At 36.2% G+C, this 19,946-nt stretch overlaps 1 protein-coding gene across 1 annotated transcript; it reads left to right on the top strand.

Moving 5' to 3' along the window:
* The first annotated feature begins 1,762 nt into the window (after positions 1-1,762).
* LOC124159002 (pyrimidodiazepine synthase-like) lies at positions 1,763-17,930 on the top strand. The gene is made up of 7 exons (XM_046534470.1): positions 1,763-1,981; positions 4,574-4,679; positions 7,165-7,384; positions 7,787-7,919; positions 8,002-8,117; positions 16,017-16,173; positions 16,285-17,930. The coding sequence occupies exons 1-6, from the start codon at positions 1,957-1,959 to the stop codon at positions 16,149-16,151; spliced, it is 735 nt and encodes a 244-aa protein (XP_046390426.1). The 5' UTR covers positions 1,763-1,956; the 3' UTR covers positions 16,152-16,173; positions 16,285-17,930.
* Positions 17,931-19,946: the final 2,016 nt, after the last annotated feature.

Here is a 19,946-nt window from a genome sequence, read left to right as displayed (position 1 = left end):
AATAATTTTTGTCATTAATCTTTTTTTCTGTTTCATCGATCAGTAAGTACTTCCTTTCGAAGTATTCCATACATTCCTGTGAAAGGAGAATAGTAAATAAATATTTTTGGCGGATATTTCATATATTGTGTTGTTTTTTTAAGGTTTACGTAATTTTGGAAGAGTTGTTTTCGAAACAGCCAGCAAGGGGGCGACATACCCATAAGGATAATGCGTATAGGTTTTGATACATCAGTGCCATCTATGCCAGTGGTCCAAGGCTGCCGCGAAATTTGAATGGACATCTCGGCGCCTGTTCTTTTACGCGTCACGATAGGGCGTGCTATTCAGGCTTAATAATGCTACTGCGATTGCGAGAAACTTAAAAGCAATGAATGTAGGAAAATCTTCCTGATGAACTTCCCCAGGTTACTTAACTAGTAACCATAATACAAGATTCATGTACAAAGTCAACTGGCGATCTGGTGGTTGGTAAGAATAATGATCTCGGAAACTTACTTCAGTGGACATTGGTATTTATTGATACAATAACTGGTAAAAGAAATACAACAATAACAATTTCAATATGACATACTAGAGATGAAATCTGTGGAAGTTAACAATTCTACAAGCACATGAGATGCACAAGCAACAAATATCAATTACAACATGAGATAGCAGCCTTTGCGTAATAGGAGAAAGATTCCATTACTTAAGTAAACACTCCACAGTTACAGACAAAGAGGGTGACCCAGTATTCCTTGAGGTAGATGTATCTTGCAACACCTCTGGGACAGGGAAAATAATGCTAATCCTGAAACCATAGACCATAACATTACTTCACTAGAAATAAGCATGCAATTTTGAATATCATTTCATGGAAGATAATTATTTCATTATGAAAGGAGAAGGACATTATTTCGTAGGAAGTAGTTCATGACGAGTACCCATTAAGATAGCATATGTCGGCAGAGGAGTCTTAAAATGAAAGGTTCTTGTAAGTTAATATCCATCACTTATACGAAAGAAAGTATCCCAAAAGTAGAAAACAAGAAAAGTGAAGAATATTTTATACCAATGTAGTAGAAATTAAGTTCTTACTTCAAAGGGAAAGAGATTTAAGTTTTAAGAAATGTAAACATCGTAGAACACTTAATGAATAATGCTCAATTAATGACAATTAAACAGTTGAAAGGACAGAGTTGAAATAGCAAATTACATACATAACCAACAAAATGATTAGCATTAAACAAACCTAAGAATAGCACTAGCGATAAATGAGTAGTTTGAACACTAGAAAAACTGCAGGTACAATGAAAAACATATTGAAATATAAGGAATACAAGACACCATAAAATTTTCAAAACATGAGAAAAGGTTAGCTAATCACAGGTTGAAATAAAAATGGAATAATGAAGGAAACAGAATTACTCACACTTTCATCACCAAATAAATTTCATACCCACGCAATTTAGCAATAACCAAGATCATTGAGACTCGTATCCTTCATCGAGCACATTCCAAAATCGTAAGGGACACTGTAAGCAATAAAAAAAAGTCTGCAGTTAACACTAATGACTATCAATAAGCCTCAATATCACGTTTGTTTACAGCGAGATTCAATATGGCAGCCCCCGGTTCGTTACTGCTCAGAAAAACAGGCTACACCAGCGCCTCTATGTTGGGTAGGCCGTTGGACCACTGGGGCTCCGGAAAAATCAAAACAAAAGAGGTTTTCCATACGATATATCGCAGTTTTGTCGCCCCCTTGCAGCCAGCCCGACGAATGGGTAAACCGCATGGACCGCGGTCAGGTAATTTCCGGTGAAGTGCGGTGAAGTCACCGACTGTTTTGTCCAGATCGAGAGGCAGTGAGGCAGGAGTGTGGCTTGTCAAGAGATACATCTGACAGGTTGTAAGCTTTATCCCGGTTCATTTAGCATCGGATAGTAGCTCGGCCAAGAATTCTGTTACAGGATGAGCGCGAAACATCTTGGTAAAGGTAATATTAAAAATTTCGCTCTTACGAGACTTCTTTAAATGGGCATGTTTGTGACTTTTGCACGTAAGCATTTTGTCTGCTGTCTCATCTGTATGAAAATATGTTCTCTTACAAGACTTAATGTTTTCGCTGATTATATAAATGTTACCAATGGAGTCAGTTAATTGTATCTACCAATTTCTTGTTCAATTTTGTGTTAGCGGAATGACTGATTGGTGCAAAGTTTTCTGGTACTTCAGTAGCTTTGGAATTAAACGCGGTTGTATGTAAACATTTAATTTCGTGCGCATCTGTGTCATTGGCTACAATATTACTTCATTTTCGTATATTCATTGGATTTCTCTAATCCTTAGAAATACGTTGGTAAACCGCATGCGATGTGCTGGTTGGGAATGAAACAAAGATTTTTCTGGCTTAGTGATTTTATTGTAGATTTATCTTTCGGATTGTGTGTGATATCTCGGTCCTTTACGTAATAGTTGACTTTAATCAATTAACTACATCCATATATTTTTTAGATAAATCCATGTATAAATTATCTAGTAGTTAGGTCCTCTACTTTGTCATTGTTGTCAGAGCCTTTCAAGCGAATTAAATTATGAAAGTTGCTTACTTTTTCACATTATTTATATTCAAACCAGCTGTGAGCCAAAACATTATTGGTGTGGGAGGCAGTAAATTTAAATTAGGCCAATACAAGTGTAAAATAGAAAAGGCATTGTGATGTGCCTGCAGAATATATTTAACTTTAACAAAGATAGGTCCTATCATTCTGTACAGCTTTTCCCGATTTTCTGTCAGAACTCTTTCAGTCTTGTTTGACCAACAGGATATTCGGAGGCAAGGAACCTTACTCAGTATTAAATTATAATAAATGTTGTGGTTTAATGTGATGGTTACGCAATAGTATTTTTTGGGATTCCAGCCTATATTTTGTGAGGATTCATCTTTGGAATGTCGAGTTTGATTTTAACTGTATTCGTATTGCATGCTAGACTTCATTCCAGCTGGATTTTGGCTTGCACCGTGTGGTGTAAAGCTGAAATCCAGTCTGCCAATTAAACCTGTAATCCAGTTGGAACGACGCTGAAATTCCAGCCAAAAGTATGTGAGGTTGTGAAATTATCCAATTTTAACAATGTGAGAATCATGTTACCAAGACTAAAAAATAATTGAGAGTTGCAGTATCTACCATGGATGTCTCTCACATCTCAGTTTCAATTGTCATCAAGTATGATAAGTAAAGAGACCTGCATTACACCTCATGCTATTTGTGGCCAAGTAGAACACTTTAACCCTTTCACAGTGCAAGTGACTTCACAAACTCATGCCGGGTGGGTCATTGCTTTTCAGCCACTCCTTGGCATTGGGCATAGGTCAAAGTTTCCTTGTTGTTTGCACTTAAGTGAGTGATTTCTTCCCTCAATGAAAGGTTATCCCTGAGGAAGTGAATAAACCAGAATTCTAATAATGTCACCATCTCATGAAAAGTGGGTGACAACTTTTGTATTTTCTCATTTTAAACTTGGTTGAATGGAGGTTTTTTTCACGGTAATTTATCTTTGCCTTCAATCTGCAGAGTTGGTATAATTTTGATTCTAGGTCTGAGTGAATTACCCCAATCCTAGTTTCATAGCCTATCCCTTCAAAAAGAATTATCAATGAGCCACACAAGGGTCGGGAGAGTATATCAATAGACTTGATCATTGAATTTTGCACTGTAGATGTGGTGAACATTGCTCGGGTAAATAGAATGTTGCAGTGCCCTCACTCACTCTGTGATTCAAGCCGAAGGTTGGTTTGGATTATTTAATTATTGAAGTATTCTATCGATTAAGGTAGGTTTCCATGGAGTACTTGAGAAGAGTTCTGGTATTCTTCCTCCCCATCAACCACTTCCCTTTTCAATTCACAATAAGGCCTACTGCCTTCCATTCTATCTAAAAATCCGATTCTTTTCCTTCCTCTCCATCATTTACCTTACATTCTACACTATAACACTGTATTCAATATCCCCTCCCCGCTAAGTACTCGCTCCATCCATACCTTCTATCTTCTCCGTATCTCATTTAAAAGCTGCCTCTCCTCACCCGCCATGTCCAGTACTTCATCGTTCCTCCTCCTCTCCGTCCACTTCACCTCCATTCTTCGCCACACCCACATCTCAAATGCCTCCAGTCTTTTTTCGTCTTCTTTCCTAAGTTTCCATGTTTCTGCAACACAAAGTGCTACACTCCAGATCAGACTCTTCACTAACCTTTTCTTTATATCCTTGCATAGCGAACCACTCAAAAGCTCCTTCCTGTTCATGAATGCCTCCTTTGGATAAGTCATGGTACATTTTACCTCACAGCCACCGATGGGGGAATTTCTTCCTTAGAGGGGTCATATCCTTACCCTTGTACACCTGGAACTTGGATAATTTTTATAAGGGATGTCGTATGGCTTCACTCAGGATTTTATTCTGGAGCCCTTCCGTTAGTTATCAAGCAATCTACCCACTAGGCTGCCATGCACCCATCCTTCCATCCCTCCCTCCTTTTTAATGTAATTAATAAAATTGAGAATAATTTATGATCATTTTTTTTACAGGCTCCACCTGCCCTCCTCTGCAACGAGGAAAACTGAGGCTCTACAGTATGCAGTTTTGTCCCTATGCTCAACGTTGCCGCCTTGTTTTGGATACTAAAAAGATTCCGTGAGTTTTTCCATTTTAATCAATTTGTTAGTGTATGTAATGAATGCAATTCGAATATCTTTTTTCTAGACATACTTCTGTTATTGATTATGAGTTTCAGCAATAATGGAATCATTTGTCAAATAAACTGTTTTTACTTGAATACACTCAGTTTTGTTTCATTAAACAATGAATCATTGGAGTGATAAGATTAGATTATTAAAAATAACGTACATTGTAGTTATAAAATGTTTTGTTTTTTTTTTAATGAAATAAAATGTTTTTTTTTGCATTCTCTCTTCTATTATCTGCTTAAAATTTTTCTCCATGGTATTTCATGGAATCATTGGATCTCGATGTATAATTGCCCATGCAAAATAAACTATTGAAGCTGCACTGTGACTGTGCAAAGGGACTGCACTGTGACTCTACTTAGACTGCATTTGATACAAAACATCACAGTACAGTTATAGCACAGTCTCAGTGCAGCAACAGTACAGTTTTTACTATAATACTCTTTCCTTGAATCAATAATTGACAGCCTAGATGCGGCTATTGCATTACCTGTAGATCTTATTGAAAACAAGAAGCTGTATTAAAATAACCTAGGCCAATTAGCAAAGATATTTAGTTCCCTTTTTAGGTGTTTGTGAAAATTGGTTAACTGATCCAACCTGAAAACAGCATAGATCGAGATATAAAGGTGACCAGAACAACTACACTTATTCAAATATTAACTAGGTAGTCAAAGGAAAGATAGACAATATCCCTGACAGACACTCGCTGAATTTATGTTCCATTTCCTTGGTATAAACAAAGTTAATGGTACTCAAAAGATTTGTATCGAATCACTCAGGTCTTATGAGAAAAATGGACAAATCCTATTCTGCACATAGACAGACACTTAACATAAAAACTACCTAAATTTTCTTCAGTGCTATTTGTCAATTTGCCTCACAAATGCCCACCTCGATAGTTTTTGTTGATGAAGCTTAAGTTCTAACTCAGTGGTGGACAATAAAAGACAATAAGATATGAAAACAAAAGAAATTTATTAAATACAAATATACTTATGATTATAAACATAAAAATGATTGGAAAGTCTTGGTAAGGCATGCTACTCAATTCATTTGCCTCTTCGGCTGCCATTCTGAAATTACAAGGAACACACATTACATACTTATAGCTAATGAAGTGCACAGGAATAATCAGATTGTTTAAATTTGCCTGAATTTATTCTTAGAGAATTTGAGTACTTACCCCCAGCAGCCACGATGCAAACACCTTCCCCGGTGATAACATATGTTCAGTATGTGCTCCTCACCCCATTTGAGGTCAGTTTTAACAGAATACCGAAGATCTTTAGTTATCGCCATACTCTTAACAGAGTAAAGATAAAGGTATGCCCTTTTTTCATCTCTCGTGTGTTTCGCAAGGAGTACATTGCAAGTCTTCGCAATCAACTGTGGAAAGTTGATTCATTGCGAACCAAACGGATTTCAGCAAAATCAACAATATCATTTCCTTCACCTGCTTGAAAAATTCCCGGCTAAGTAGCTAATTTCGATGTAAGAGATGTAATGTTCACTTCTTCATGTTCTTAGCATCGATCTTATATCGAGGTATCTATCATATAGCATAGAATTCAGAGGATGAAAGCACGTAAACAAGTAATGGTGCAATGCCAACGCTGTGCAGCAAAGATGGCGGAGTATCAGAGGAAGTTGTTCTTTTGACCATAGTTTACCAAAATAATAAGTTAGCCGTAGTTATGTATTGCCGCAGAAATGTCAACATACAATTTTTAAATATTTTATGCATTCATTTTCTCATGGAAATGATAATTAATTGTATTATGAAATAATATAGTAATTATTTTCTCCTGTCGATGACTAGTGAAAGTAACCATCCAGCCGTCACAGTCCAGTTTGAGCCACAGTACAGTTCCAGTCATGTTATCCAGCACAGTCACAGTCCAGTTTGAGCCATAGTATAGTTCTAGCACAGTGATTTAGCACTGTTACTGTACAGTTCTTCTCTAAGTCCAGCTGCCATATTACAGTGTAGCACAGAAAAGTGCACTGTAACTGTGCAAAACACAAAGTTTAGTGCAGTAACAGTGCAGATTTAGTGCAGTCTCAGCACAGATTTTTTTGTATGGGTGGTAATTACATTTAAACACTTAGGCTTAATCGATGATGTAACACATTAACTGAAGAGCAGAATTATCGATTGGGTCTTGGCATACAGGGAACAGTGGAGCATGCTGACCGTAGGGCTCAATTACTTCTAAGTAACTGGTATAATGTAAATAGTAGCTGGAAAAAAATGTTTGAAAGCCAAAATTGTATGACATTTTCTGCCCTGTACATGCTTTTTTTAAATCAGTAGAGGAAAAATTCACACATTTGGATTGGACTCAATGTCAAAATTTGCAGTCAAGGTGATTAGTGAAGTGCTTTGTAATTTGTTCATAATTGATTTTTTTCATTGATCATTGAAATAGGTATGATGTTGTGAACATCAATCTAACGGAAAAACCAGATTGGCTCTTGGAGAGGAGTCCACTTGGTAAAGTGCCTGCCTTAGAGGTGGATGGGCAAACAATTTATGAAAGTATGATAATAGCTGATTTCCTTGATGAGAAGTTTCCACAGAGGCCTCTGTTACCCAAGGATCCAATGCAAAAGGCTAAAGATAAAATTCTTATGGAGCAATTCAATATGGTAATCCTTAATAAAATTTAAGTTGCATACCTTTAACAAGATTAAAGTTGCAGAATTGCGTTTAGACCATTTTACATGGGGCACGTCATTGCTCAGGTTAGCACTGGATTCGTATTGAAATAGCGAGCGCTCATGGAATTAGAGCGGGGGCTATTTTGCCATCTCGCATTCTTGCATGCATTCTATCAATTCATCACTTTACACGATGCAATTTTGTTGCACCTTCGTACAGATTCACAGGTCAGATTGTGCAATGGCGCGCCATGTGAAACGGCCTATAAAGATAATTATGTGCACTACTGATTGCATTTTGATGCCTCATTTTTTAAATTTACTATGGCTATCATTTATGTCATATGAGGATTATTAATACTATTTAAATCTTGATCCCTTTGCATCTAGGTCATTTCAGCAATGTTTAAGCTGTTTTATAGCTATAATCACAGGATGGATCAGGATTTTCATGCAGAAATTGTTGCTGCCCTAGATGTATTTGAGAAAGAGTTGAGTGTTAGAGGAAAGCCTTTCTTTGGAGGTACTATTTCTTCTATTGTAACTTTAGTTAGTTAATATCTTGTCAGTAGAATTCTGCCTTATATGCAAAATAATCTTTTTAGGGGACAAACCAGGGATGTTGGACTACATGATTTGGCCATGGTGTGAGCGTGCAGATTTACTAACTATATTAGGTGGGGAGCAGTTCAAATTACCAAAGGAAAAGCTAATTAGATTGGTAAGTACTTACATGGGCGTTTCTTGCCGAGTTGAATGCTAGGAGCGTACGTAATCTCTTGGAACAAGATAAGATTTTTAATTAGGAATTGATCTCCCTATTATATTTAGTGGTAAACAGCATTGATTTAAAGGGACAGTAGTGAATGGGTCCTTGAAAGATAACTTTGTGAATGATAAGGAAGGTTATGTACTTGAAGAGGGTATTTTGGTGTGCTGTTCCATTATTTGTAATTTCATGGCAAAAAAATGGAAATGGATAGTTATTCCAAGTCAGGCGGCATAATCTTGACTCTTAGAGCTGTATTCCTTCAATCAATCTTGTACCCTCTCTCTACCTCAGTGCTGTAGATCTCAAACGCAAATTTAGTTTGAGTTAAAGTTAGTATTACTTTAGAAACTTCAACTCAACACGCTTGAGTTAGATTAATTGTGGTAAAATTCACAAAATAATGCATTTACCTCAACTATTTCCTTTTATACTCTCCTGCGCATCATAAATTAGCATCACTGGAACAATATCACATGTAGAAGTATTTTTACTGGAGTTATTTTTTTTCAATGTGAGTAGACAGTGGTGGAACTTGCTAACTCTATTGGAGTTGGGACTTGAGTGAGGTCTCCTAATACCAATGTGGTATCTGAGTTGGGATCAAGTCTTGAGTAGCTTTCGGGAATATGGTCAAAGGTTAGTGATTATCCAAGTCAAGCTTGGCCATATTATTTACTCTCTCTTATTAATGTCTTCCTCAGTATTTTACCTATCACCCAATTACACATTGTCCTGGTATACATTCTGTATTGCATGGAATATAGTCCCCCCAATTGCATCTACTTATAAAATCTTCAAGAGAAAAGTAAGGGGAAAGTGACTATATTCTAGCACAAATAATTTCATATTCCAGAATATAATCTTCAAAAGTAGGAGAGTATAAAGAGTAAATCCTCCATGTAGTGCATTTGTTGGCACTTAGAAAATGGCGACTTTGTTGACAGTGGGTTCGGTATACAGAGGTGCTCTGTGTGTTGCATCATGCAGGATGAGAAAAATACTTAATGCAGAGTTATGATGTGAGCCAAAAATATATCAGCTACAGTAAATTATTATTGAGACATTTTTGAATGGATGAGGAACTCTTGACTTCAGTTGGATATAAAGCGTGTCCATTGCATAAACCAACCCTTGCATGACTAACTAGCTAGTCTTGGCTATGGATGTGTCCGTATCTAGGTGTCTTGAGGCAACGAAATTTCTTTACTGACCAAGCAGGTTATGCACCCTTGGCCATTTAATTATGAATTATGTGGTTGAACGAATGAATGAATAAATGCCAGATAACATACTTACTGGAGTCTATATTCATGACAAGCTTAAAGATGGTTAATATGATAGCATTTTAGGTGATGCTGGCATTCTTGTTTCTCTTAACTGCATAGCCTGTGGCAATGTTTTTTCGGATGTTTGGAATCAAGCCTACAGATCACAATAAAGTGGCAGTCTTAGCATAGTGTGAAATCTGGAAGTGAAATTCAAAGAAAACATGAGGTAAAATAATGTCGAAGTGAAAATATTTTCTGCAATAAGATCTTTTTTTTAAGTGGAGTGCACATTCAGACTTTGTCATCAGCAGGCATCTTAATTATAGATGCTCGTTACAAGAGGTTTTTTACTTTGTATTGTATAAGGGAAGGGCCTGGGACCGGTGCTTTGACTTCATTGTTAGTAGTTTTTTTTGTAAATTTTTATTCAAAGGTTCATTATATATAGGTTTTACTGTATGTGGTAAATTATTGCAATAGCCCTCTTATTACTTTTCTTGCACATAAATCAAAACATTCAAATGAGTGGACATCGACAGAATTTATAAATTGTTATTTAAGTAATTAGTGAGAGATGCAGACTTGTCTTTCTTCTCTGTTGGTCCTGAATGTTTGCGAGACACCTTCCTTACATTTATTCCACTGAATCCAGTATGTTGTTCGCTCTTTCACGTGAAGTGTCCTCAGAATGCTGAACATGTTTGGATATTTTCAAATCTTAATGATCTGGACTGAACAGCCTGTCTTGTCATAGGTGTTACTGCAACAGAATTTATGATTTTAATGTTGATGTCAAATGCATTTTATTGTGAATGGACACATTATGTTATGAAGGTTCAAATAAAAGCAAAAGTTTGAAAAAAAAATAACGAAAAAACCGAAATAATCCTTCCCCACAATTTTTGATAGTCATGATTACGTTAGCCATGACTAGTCATTTTGAATGGTGATATTTAAGATTGAATGAATCCAGTATTTACTGATTCATGCTCTCTTATCTCTTCTTCAGTAGTATCTTCTTATCTTAAAATAGTATCTTCAATCAGCCATTTCCTTGCATGACCAAACATTTTCACTGATTTTGGATTGTGTATTTTTTCTGACACACTTTTTTATCTAGTCATTTATAAATGGTTAACAGCACTTGATGGTTCTAGATTGAAGAACACTTATCCAAGGTGCAATAGGCATTGTTCAAATCTCAAAATAACATGTCTTGAGGATGGCCCATTTTCAGGTTCATGAGATTTAATTTTTGTTTGTCTAATAGCAATATTAATGATCATGGTCACATTCAAGATTAGTAATTGTGCACAAAGTTGAAGGAAAGAAATTGAAAACATATCAGGGAGTATGAGCCTGTTCTCAGTGATCCTTGTATGTCATGAAAATTTGCATGAAAGGGAGGGAAATAGAAAGACCCTCTTCAAAGAATAACATAATTGTGTTTGAAAATATTAATTTTCTAATGTTTAACTCGCCTCATGTAGGCAGGTAGTGGAAAAACAACTGTAGTTGCAGTTACTTCTTTACTTCTTCTTTCTCTGCAGCTTAATTCCCATCAGGGATCACTGCTCCTAAGTAGCCACCTCCAAAACTGTAGTTGACGTTACCCCCAGTAAAATGTCATAGTCATTGCAGGCACAGAAAAGACCAAGGGTCCAATAATAACGTTGGAAATAGCCCTCAGCCATGAAAGTGGGATCTCAACAACATACATCCTAATTTTACTCAGCCGATTATCTAAATAAATAAGTAAGGTATATAGGCCAACCACCACATAAACTCATGTAAGAGATGCATCCCTATTTTGAGTATTGGAGCAAAAAAAATATTTTGCTGCATTTTTCTTTATCCCATTGCACGGTTGTGCAGATTATGCCTGGGCTTTTGAGGGTTATCAAAATTTCGAATTTCAATCCTTAAAATTTACACTGTATTTTTAAACTAAATTTACACGACATGTATGGTGTTCGGTGATGAGTAGGTATTCACTTATAGTCTTAACCTTATGAGGCTTATTAGGGATGGTTGGATCGTACACCTCTGATCCAAATATCCACGGATAATGCCCTTCGCCGGATACTTAGAAACCAATTTTGCTAAAGAAATCAAAGAAATCGAATCTGGATAGGAAATTTTCAATCAATGCTTTTGTGAAATCAGCCTCCCGTAAGGGGGAATAGAAAGAGTTTCGATCCTCTCTTCGCATATGCCATTGCACTGTGATGCTTGTCCTATCCACGAACAATTTTGTTTAAAAGCTCTCGTAGGAATATTGCAACAGAAGTTCAGCCGTGGAAAATTTTAAGGCAAAATACAACAGGTGTATAGTGTGAATCTTCCCAAGAGATTGAGTAACAATTGGGGAATCTCAGCGCCGTAGGATAATAACCATGTCAGAATTAACCACGTCGTAGATTTCACAAAACCACCCTTGGCCCTCCATCAGCCTTCAAAGCCTCTGGTGTTTTTTTTCCTTTCTGAGATCACACATACCATAAATCATTAGCTTCAAAGGAAAATTCTCGGCAGCAATGAAAACATGCTTCATGCCTATCCCGTCTCACCAACTGACCTTTTTGGTCTTCCAACTACAATTTTCCCAGTTTCTGGAGGCCAAATGCTAGGTGAGTCACCTACTGACTCCAAAGATATCTCGATAGCTTTCAGCAATTGCATGACATGCATGAGGTTCAAAAAAGAATGAGACCTAACACAATGCATTTCTGACAGCATTTAAATTTTTTTAAGCTCTAATTGAATGACACAAAGCTTTCTAGTTACAACAAGGCGACTAATATTCAACATAGTCCAAACAGCACAATTTCTGAAGAAACAAGTGTATCATGAGCGCATTCAAACAAGATGAGACGGAGTGGAAACTTCAGGTAACGCAAACTGCATACATCACATTGCTGCACCTTCGCTTTGAAGGCAACGCAAAATTGGATTTGTTCCTCCTTTGCTCCTTCTCCACTAACTCTCCTTTAGAGCTCTTCACTTTGAGCTTTTCCAATTTCTTCTGTCCACCATTTAGTCCAACAGTGTACACTTGTTTCAATTTTTAAATCCTCTGATTTTAATACCAATATAATTTTCAATTGCAATAATACTTATAATAGCATCTGAAGATGATTTTTTTAAAATCAGGCTCTTAGCATAATGGAAATTATTCAGGAAGACAGATGTTGACTATTAACCAGCTCTTGACCTTCAAATCCTTTCTCTAAGTTTGATATGCGATTACTATTTGCAGTATGAATGCCACAGGATGCCCACTTTCGGAAGTAAATTTAGTGCATTTCTGAAATGATAAACTTTGCGTGATCTTTTCTATATTCACCTCTGAGTTAGCGACACAACAGATGGATGCTTAGGAGTAAGAAACGCCAACAGGAGCATTATAAAAATAAGTCTCTAAGGGAGAAACTCCCCTACCTTCCGCTTGATTTTAACCCAGGTTTTTAGATGACTGCTTAATGCTGGAAACCGAGGCCTGTTAGGTTCCCCTTTGGACTTACCACTGGGGAAAGGGGAGAGATAAGAAATTCGTGAAAGAGATGCACCCCCATTTTTGGTTGCAATTAAGGTGCGTCTCTTACACGAGTTTATATGGTCAATTTCTAAAGACATTGGGATGTGATGCCCTTGAGCACGGCCCATTTCAGTGATTATAGGTTGCTTCACTTCTTACACCCATGTTTAATCAGCCTCTTATCTAGGTAAACATATCAAGGTCTCTGACCACAACAGTTTTTTTAAGATTTGAGGCCACAGAAGCTACTTTCTAAGTCTGCTGAGTCAAGTTTTCTTTCAGGATATTGCCTGTTTACTCTCCGTTAAACATCTTATTACTGGTCGTTTTAGCAGTATATTTCTCGAAAACTGAGATAATTATCGATTTCTGGTTTTCAGTTTCAGGGATTGAAAATTGGGTTGTTATTTCAGCTTTAAATTTCAATGATTGCATACAATGATTGCAATGAGTATTGCATACAATTTTTAAAACACCATATTCAAACAATCTGCTTTCCACCTGAGCATTTCGTGAGTCCCGATTATGTGGCCTACTGAATTGTTCCATCTTCTTCTGGTGGTTTTTAGGAAGTTTCTCTTTTCTCTCACTTTTCTTAGCACTTCTTCATTACTCACTCGTTTGATCCATTTTATCTTCAGTTGCACCACATTTCAAATGATTCTGCTCTAGACTTCTATGCTGTTGTTAACGTCCAAGCCTCACTCCAATACAGAAATAAGATCCAGATGGGGCATCTGATGAATTATTTCCTTACTTCTATGTTTGTACATATTCTCATCTGTAAATAGATTACTCTTTTTGTTGAATGCCATCTTTGCCTGTGATATTCTACTGGCGATTTCTTTCTTATTTTATTCTATTTATTTTAATAAAATGGTACTCTTCAAGCAAGACTGCCAATTTATAGTTCACTTATAACCACTAAAGATTAAATACACCAACGGATGAAGTTAGCCATGAAATAGCGATCTTCATCGGTTGGTGTATTTAACTTTGCACCCACGTGCGTGACTGCATACAAAGTCACTTGTTCCTGCAGTGCACTAAAAATTAAATAAAATAATATTAATTGCAATTTTAAATCAAACAAAAAAGAACAAACCGATTACCATGGTCGATCACAGTATTTATCCAGTTATATAATCAATTATGTGTTAAATATTTTGATGCCATGTGAGAAAAATTTTTAATTAACAAAGAATACGGATGAATATCAGGTGGGAGAGAATTTATTGACAAAGAAAGCTTCGCCCATTGCTGGATAATGGGCTTGCTTGATAGCGAATCTCTTCCACGTCTTCAAGCTTTTGTTATCCTAGTTAAATTTAGAGTTTCAGTCTCCTCTCTCTTGATGCATGCTGATATTGTCGTGTCACGGGGCCGTTGTGTGCTGCCTGAATTGCTAGTAATGCAGGTCCACAAAGTTGCCTTGCGTTTACAACGAAAATAAAAAAAGAAAAGAAATAATTTGGGCCAGGAAACCAAATCTTTTTGAGAGGAAGAAATGAAGTGGTGGAAAATAAAATGAGTTAAGGGAATTCCCGCCTTACCTTGACTCTGCCAACCTCCGCACCCCGTGTGTTGTCCGTCCTCCTCTCGACAGGGGTGAAAAAGTCATCCTTGCCCGAGCTTTGGCGAGATAAAATCGACTGGCCTCTTCACCTCAACATTGGTGAACGAATGCCTTGGTGCAAGGCGTGCCAGAGCTCAATCCCTGAGCTTTTAGAGCCTCTGTACGCAACAAAGAACATAAATAGCACAAAAACCAAGGCAGGTGGGAAAAGGAAGAAAGGAGGAAAATTCAACTTAAAGGAATGGAGAAAAGGCTGTCCCGGCCCAAATAAAGATATTGATTTTCATTTTGCTGGTATCTGATAATTGTCCTTTCTATATTTAACAGCCCTCTTCAAATCATATTTAGTCTCGGATATGACGGCTATGTTGTCAGCAAATCGCAGCATACTTATTCTTTCTGTGGATTTTGACGCCAGAAGTCTTCTCTTTAATTTCATTGGCGGCTTTTTCGATGTAAACATGAAAAATTACGGGGGACAGTGCACACCTTTGTCTTACTCCTTTCCCTTTTTTGTCTCTTCAGAGTTGGGTTCAGATTTTATCATACCTTCTTGGTTTTTATATAAACTGTGTACAATTCTCCGATCATTGTGGGGCACTCCAATTCCTTTCAGAACTCTTTAGGGTTGAATTACATTCTATGCTGTTTAATGCCTTTCCTAAGTCAACAAATGCAATGAACATTAGTTTTTTCTGCTCCATTCTCACCTCCACGAGGAGTCTAATAGCCAAAATTGCATCTTTTGTGGCCTTGTTTTTCCTGAATCCAAATTTGTTCTCTTCCAAGAATTTTTATGCTTTTAATTATTTTCTTGTCAGTATCCACGACGCATATGTCATCAGGCTTATGTTCCTATAACTTGAATACTTCTGTGCTCCCTTTTTTTTGGGAATAGGAATGATGATGTTCTTCTAGAAGTTGCTTGGTATATCTCCTGCTGAGTACATTTCACAGATGGTTTTGTAGAGCTGAGTTTGTCTTATCGCATTTTTAGTTAGCTCTGCAGGAAAAATTACCTATTCCAGGAGCCTTATTCCTTCGCAGGGCATCTAATGCATCTAATTCCAATCTTAGGATCCTGGCTCCCATGTTATCCTTATCTATTTCATTTTCCTCTTTGATAATTTTTGTGCGTAGTTTGCTTCTGTGGTATAACTCTTCTAGGTATTCTTTCCATCTCATAACTTTGTCTTAATTTTCAATCAAATTATTTCCATCCTTTTCCCTTATTGTGTTACATCCTTCACTCAATTCCTGGAAGTGGTTCTTCTCAATTCTATAGACAGCGTCCACTTTCCTCAGTATTTTGCATATCCTCACATATGTTCGAGTGAAGTGCAACAACGTGGCATTTAAATCTGGCAGGTTAATGCAATTATCTCAAGGCACCTGCTAATATATTATTCAGCTTTGGGTGTCATTTTTTAATTTGTGGTCTTTGAATTTTAATTTTTTTTTTGCAGATGGAATGGAAAAAAGCCATGAAAGAGGATGAGGGTGTGCGTGTTAGTTACCTTGATCCTGAAATCCATGCAAAATTTCTCAAGAGCCGAATGGCAGGCACACCTGATTATGATCTACTTGTGTCTGGTCATTAGTGAAGTAAGCTTGCTTTTCCAGGTAAAGCATTTATCTCTCAAACTGATACAAAAATAAAATGCTTAAGATCAAAATACATTATTTTTTGTCAATGGTGCTTCTTTCTCTTTGTCACTCATTCACATTTTTTAGATGCTGAAAAGTTGGTTACTTAAATGTTTTCAAGCACATCTCCGTCAGCTGGTACTGTACGTGAAATGTATATACTAACCTCAACTAGTATTCTTGCCCACCTTAGAGTGTTCTTTATTTTATGAAATGAAAGCAATGATTGTGTAATTTCATTTTTGATGGTGTTCATTCCAATATTTATTTTGTGAATTGTATTATATTTGGTGTGGATGAGTGTGCAATGGAATATACTTGTTGTTAAACATGTCAGTGAAACTGCTATTTTGCAATTTCACGATCAGCCATGGTTATATATTTTTATCATCTCTTCAAGTACATGGCTAAATTATAAATCTTGGGAGTTCATACAATTTTCAAATATGAGGTATTTTTGTCACAGTATCAGTTCTACCATTTCAGTTTAACAGCTGTTAGCATCGTGTATGAGTTGGAGGCATTTTAGATATATGTACTTGCCTTCTTAGCTGCTTGAGTTATCATCCAGAAAAGAACCATCATCAAATAATTTGCGCCAATTTATGTCTTTTAATCGATAAAACTGCATGCATTGCGTGGATATAGATTTGTATAGCAGTTCGCTTTTTATTACCACTCAGTTCTCTGTTGACCATGTATGAATCAATATTCCCTTACGCTGTTTTCTGTGGATATTTCAAATTTACCTGGTAAGAATATTTTGTCCAAGTATAATTACATATTTAGTTTTTTTTTTTTTAATAATTACTAATAAAATAAAATGTAATGCCATCGAACAATGTCTGGCTATCTCTAAGTAAATCTTAAAGGTGTGGGTAATAGAAATAATATGTACTGCTTTAGATACAGCCTAGTTCATTTCCCTGTAAGTGATGGCTGTGTTATTTTACACTTTGTTCACGAGATAATGAGTATGTTGTTGAACATTTTTTTTAAACCTTTGGTATCACCTATTTTCTTTATTGTCAGTTATATTTTTCTATATTAACACAAATTTATTTTTACAAGCTGTTGTAATGTATTATTAATACAGGTTTAAATGATATAAAATGAGTAAATTGTACTGCATGTTTGTTTCAAAATTCTGAAATTGTCATATGCTGTGAAATGTGGTGGAAAGTTGTGTAGCAAGATTTTCTTATTGAGATGTAAGACCTCCATTCTGTGTGATTGCTCTAAGTTGCTGGTTATGTAATAGGCTAAGGGAATCTTTGTAATTCCATTTTTGGAACAATTTACTGCCTCAAGTGTGGAAGCATAAAGGCTGTGGCGAGAAATTATTTTTAAATTGGAGGAGGGTTGCATTTACGATATTAGGGGGATGTTTACTTCAAGACTAATGCAGAATTTTTGGGGTGAGGTAATGATCTTGAGTAGTATGTTGTCAATGATTAATTTTACCGAGTCGTAATTGGTATCAATTTTCTAGTCTGTTAAATCACTGTTTGAAGGATGTTTCATTGTACTTGGAAACTGTTACATCACTTGGATATATTTACTTTTTTGAAGGTCTTTTAATATTTTTCCAGCTATATTTGTTACTGAAAAAAGTTCGAATTTTATTATACTAATGTTTTTGATTTATGACTAAAGTTTTATAATCATCTTATATCTACTTCATTGTGAAAATAACTTAAATTAGTTTTCCTGGTGCAATAAAAGTTTTTTTGCTCTGAAAGAATAATATTAATTTCCCATACCTATATGTTTGTGAAATTAAGGAATGATATTTTTTATTATCACAATTGTGTTTGACTTATTTTCAATTTATTTAAAAGTTCTCTCTACTGAATTTCTATTATTTGCCAGTGTAATGATGGAGAATGGAAGTCTCTAGTAAGGATGGGTTCCACTTTTTTGTAGGTTTTGATTCATGTTTATTTCCTGGCATTGGTTTTCTATCAGTGTTCAGCTTTTTACTCAAGGGTTTCATTTTCTTGGCTTAATTTAAAGAGGTAATAATTATTTTTTGTTTGGGCATTGTAATTGTTAAAATAACATTTAAGTCATCTCTCAAGTAATTGGGTACATAGAATCACTCAGTTGAATTTATGCAATGAAAATATAGTGTTATTAGGGATGGACGGATCCTGGAATTTTTTCGGACCCGGATTCAGATTGGATACTTGATTTCAGGTGTCGGATCTTCGAATATTTTTGGATCCAAACGTATTTTCAATTGCCTGCTATAGAATGAAGTAATTATTCAAGTTTCTTCTGAATACATGCAATCTAAGGAATGCTATTTAGACTTTCATACACATTTTTATATTTTCACAGATTAATAATAATTTGTATAAGTTTTCAAGTTATTTTATAAAAACACCAGTATCTTTACATGCTCAGGATCCAAACTGTTGCGCTTGGGTTTGGAAATGAAAATAAGTTTCAATCTTAGGATCAATCATTGACTGAATTTTAATTTTTCTCACGTATGAGTCCCCCGAATTTTGTACTTCCTCACGATAGTGTCACGCCATGGTGCACACACATGGTTCTCTTTATGCCAATAAAAATGTTTCTACTCAATGGAAGACATTATTATCAGTATATCATTCATTTAAATTGCTACTGCGCAATCTGCAGCACAATTAACAATATTTAGAAGAACTTTAACGTCACGTGCGACGAGTTGCGTGAACAGAACGAGGCGACCACTGTGCATGAGAAAGGGGTGGGCAGCAGAAGCGGTTGAAGGATAGGTGGAGGGGAAAGCATGCTCCCTCCATCTTTCAAGCAATGAGGTGGCTAAATCAGAGAGTCATGGATGAACATGTCAGATTTGCTATTTCGTGATGACGTTGCCTTCAAAGCGAAGCCGGGCGAGCTATGTGATATATGCAGTTGACGTTTCCAGGCCTTATCTTATTGTTTGATGGTGCTGATACCACGATTGTTTTTTTGAAAATTGTGCTGTTTGGACAATGTTGAATATATTTGCTTAGTGTTTATGTAACTAAAAAACTTTTTTCAATCTATTAGAGCTTAAAGAAAACCTAAATAATGTTAGAAATGAGATGCATTTGGTCTCATTCTTTTTTGATTCTTGTGCATGTCATCCAATTGCCGAAAGCTATCGAGACATCTTTGTATCCAATAAGTCACTCACCTAGCACTTGTTCTCCAGAAACGGAGAAATGAAACAGGTAGGATGAAAAAGTTCAGTGGGTGAGATGAGGTAGGGATGAAATACTTTTCGATTGTTCTCATGTAACTTGATATTTCTCTTCAAAGATAATGATTTATGGACGATGTAGTCTCAGAAAGAAAAAAAAAATCAGAGATATGGGCTAATGGAGTGCTATGGGTGTTATTTTTTAATATGCGATGTAGTCACTTTTGATGTGGTTATTATCCTATGGCGTTGAGATTCTCCCGATGGTTCAATCTCTTGGGAAGAGTCTCACTGGTCACACTATGTGCCTGTCGTATTTTGCCTTAAAATTTTCCATGGCTGAAATTATGTCGCAAAACCCTTACAAGAGCTCTTAAATAAAATAGTTCATGAGTAGAACCAAGCATCGCAGTGCATAGGCACGTGTGAAGAGAGGATCGGAACTCTTTCTACTCCCTCTTATGGGACGCTGCATTCACTGAAGCATTAATTTATAATTTCGGATCCAGATCCTATGCCTTGAGCCTAGAATTTGGAAGTATCTGGTGGAGGGCGGGACGCACAGACTAAT

Source organism: Ischnura elegans, chromosome 5 (genome assembly GCF_921293095.1).
Source record: "Ischnura elegans chromosome 5, ioIscEleg1.1, whole genome shotgun sequence".
Classification (NCBI taxonomy): domain Eukaryota; kingdom Metazoa; phylum Arthropoda; class Insecta; order Odonata; family Coenagrionidae; genus Ischnura; species Ischnura elegans.
This window is presented reverse-complemented; position numbering and strand designations above follow the sequence as displayed.

Bases quoted from the DNA above. Each gene is read 5' to 3' on its own strand.
- LOC124159002 (XM_046534470.1), top strand. From the start codon at position 1,957: ATGAGCGCGAAACATCTTGGTAAAG. The intron at 4,680-7,164 runs GTGAGTTTTTCC...TCATTGAAATAG, and splicing joins TTGGATACTAAAAAGATTCC to GTATGATGTTGTGAACATCA. The intron at 8,118-16,016 runs GTAAGTACTTAC...TTTTTTTTGCAG, and splicing joins AGGAAAAGCTAATTAGATTG to ATGGAATGGAAAAAAGCCAT.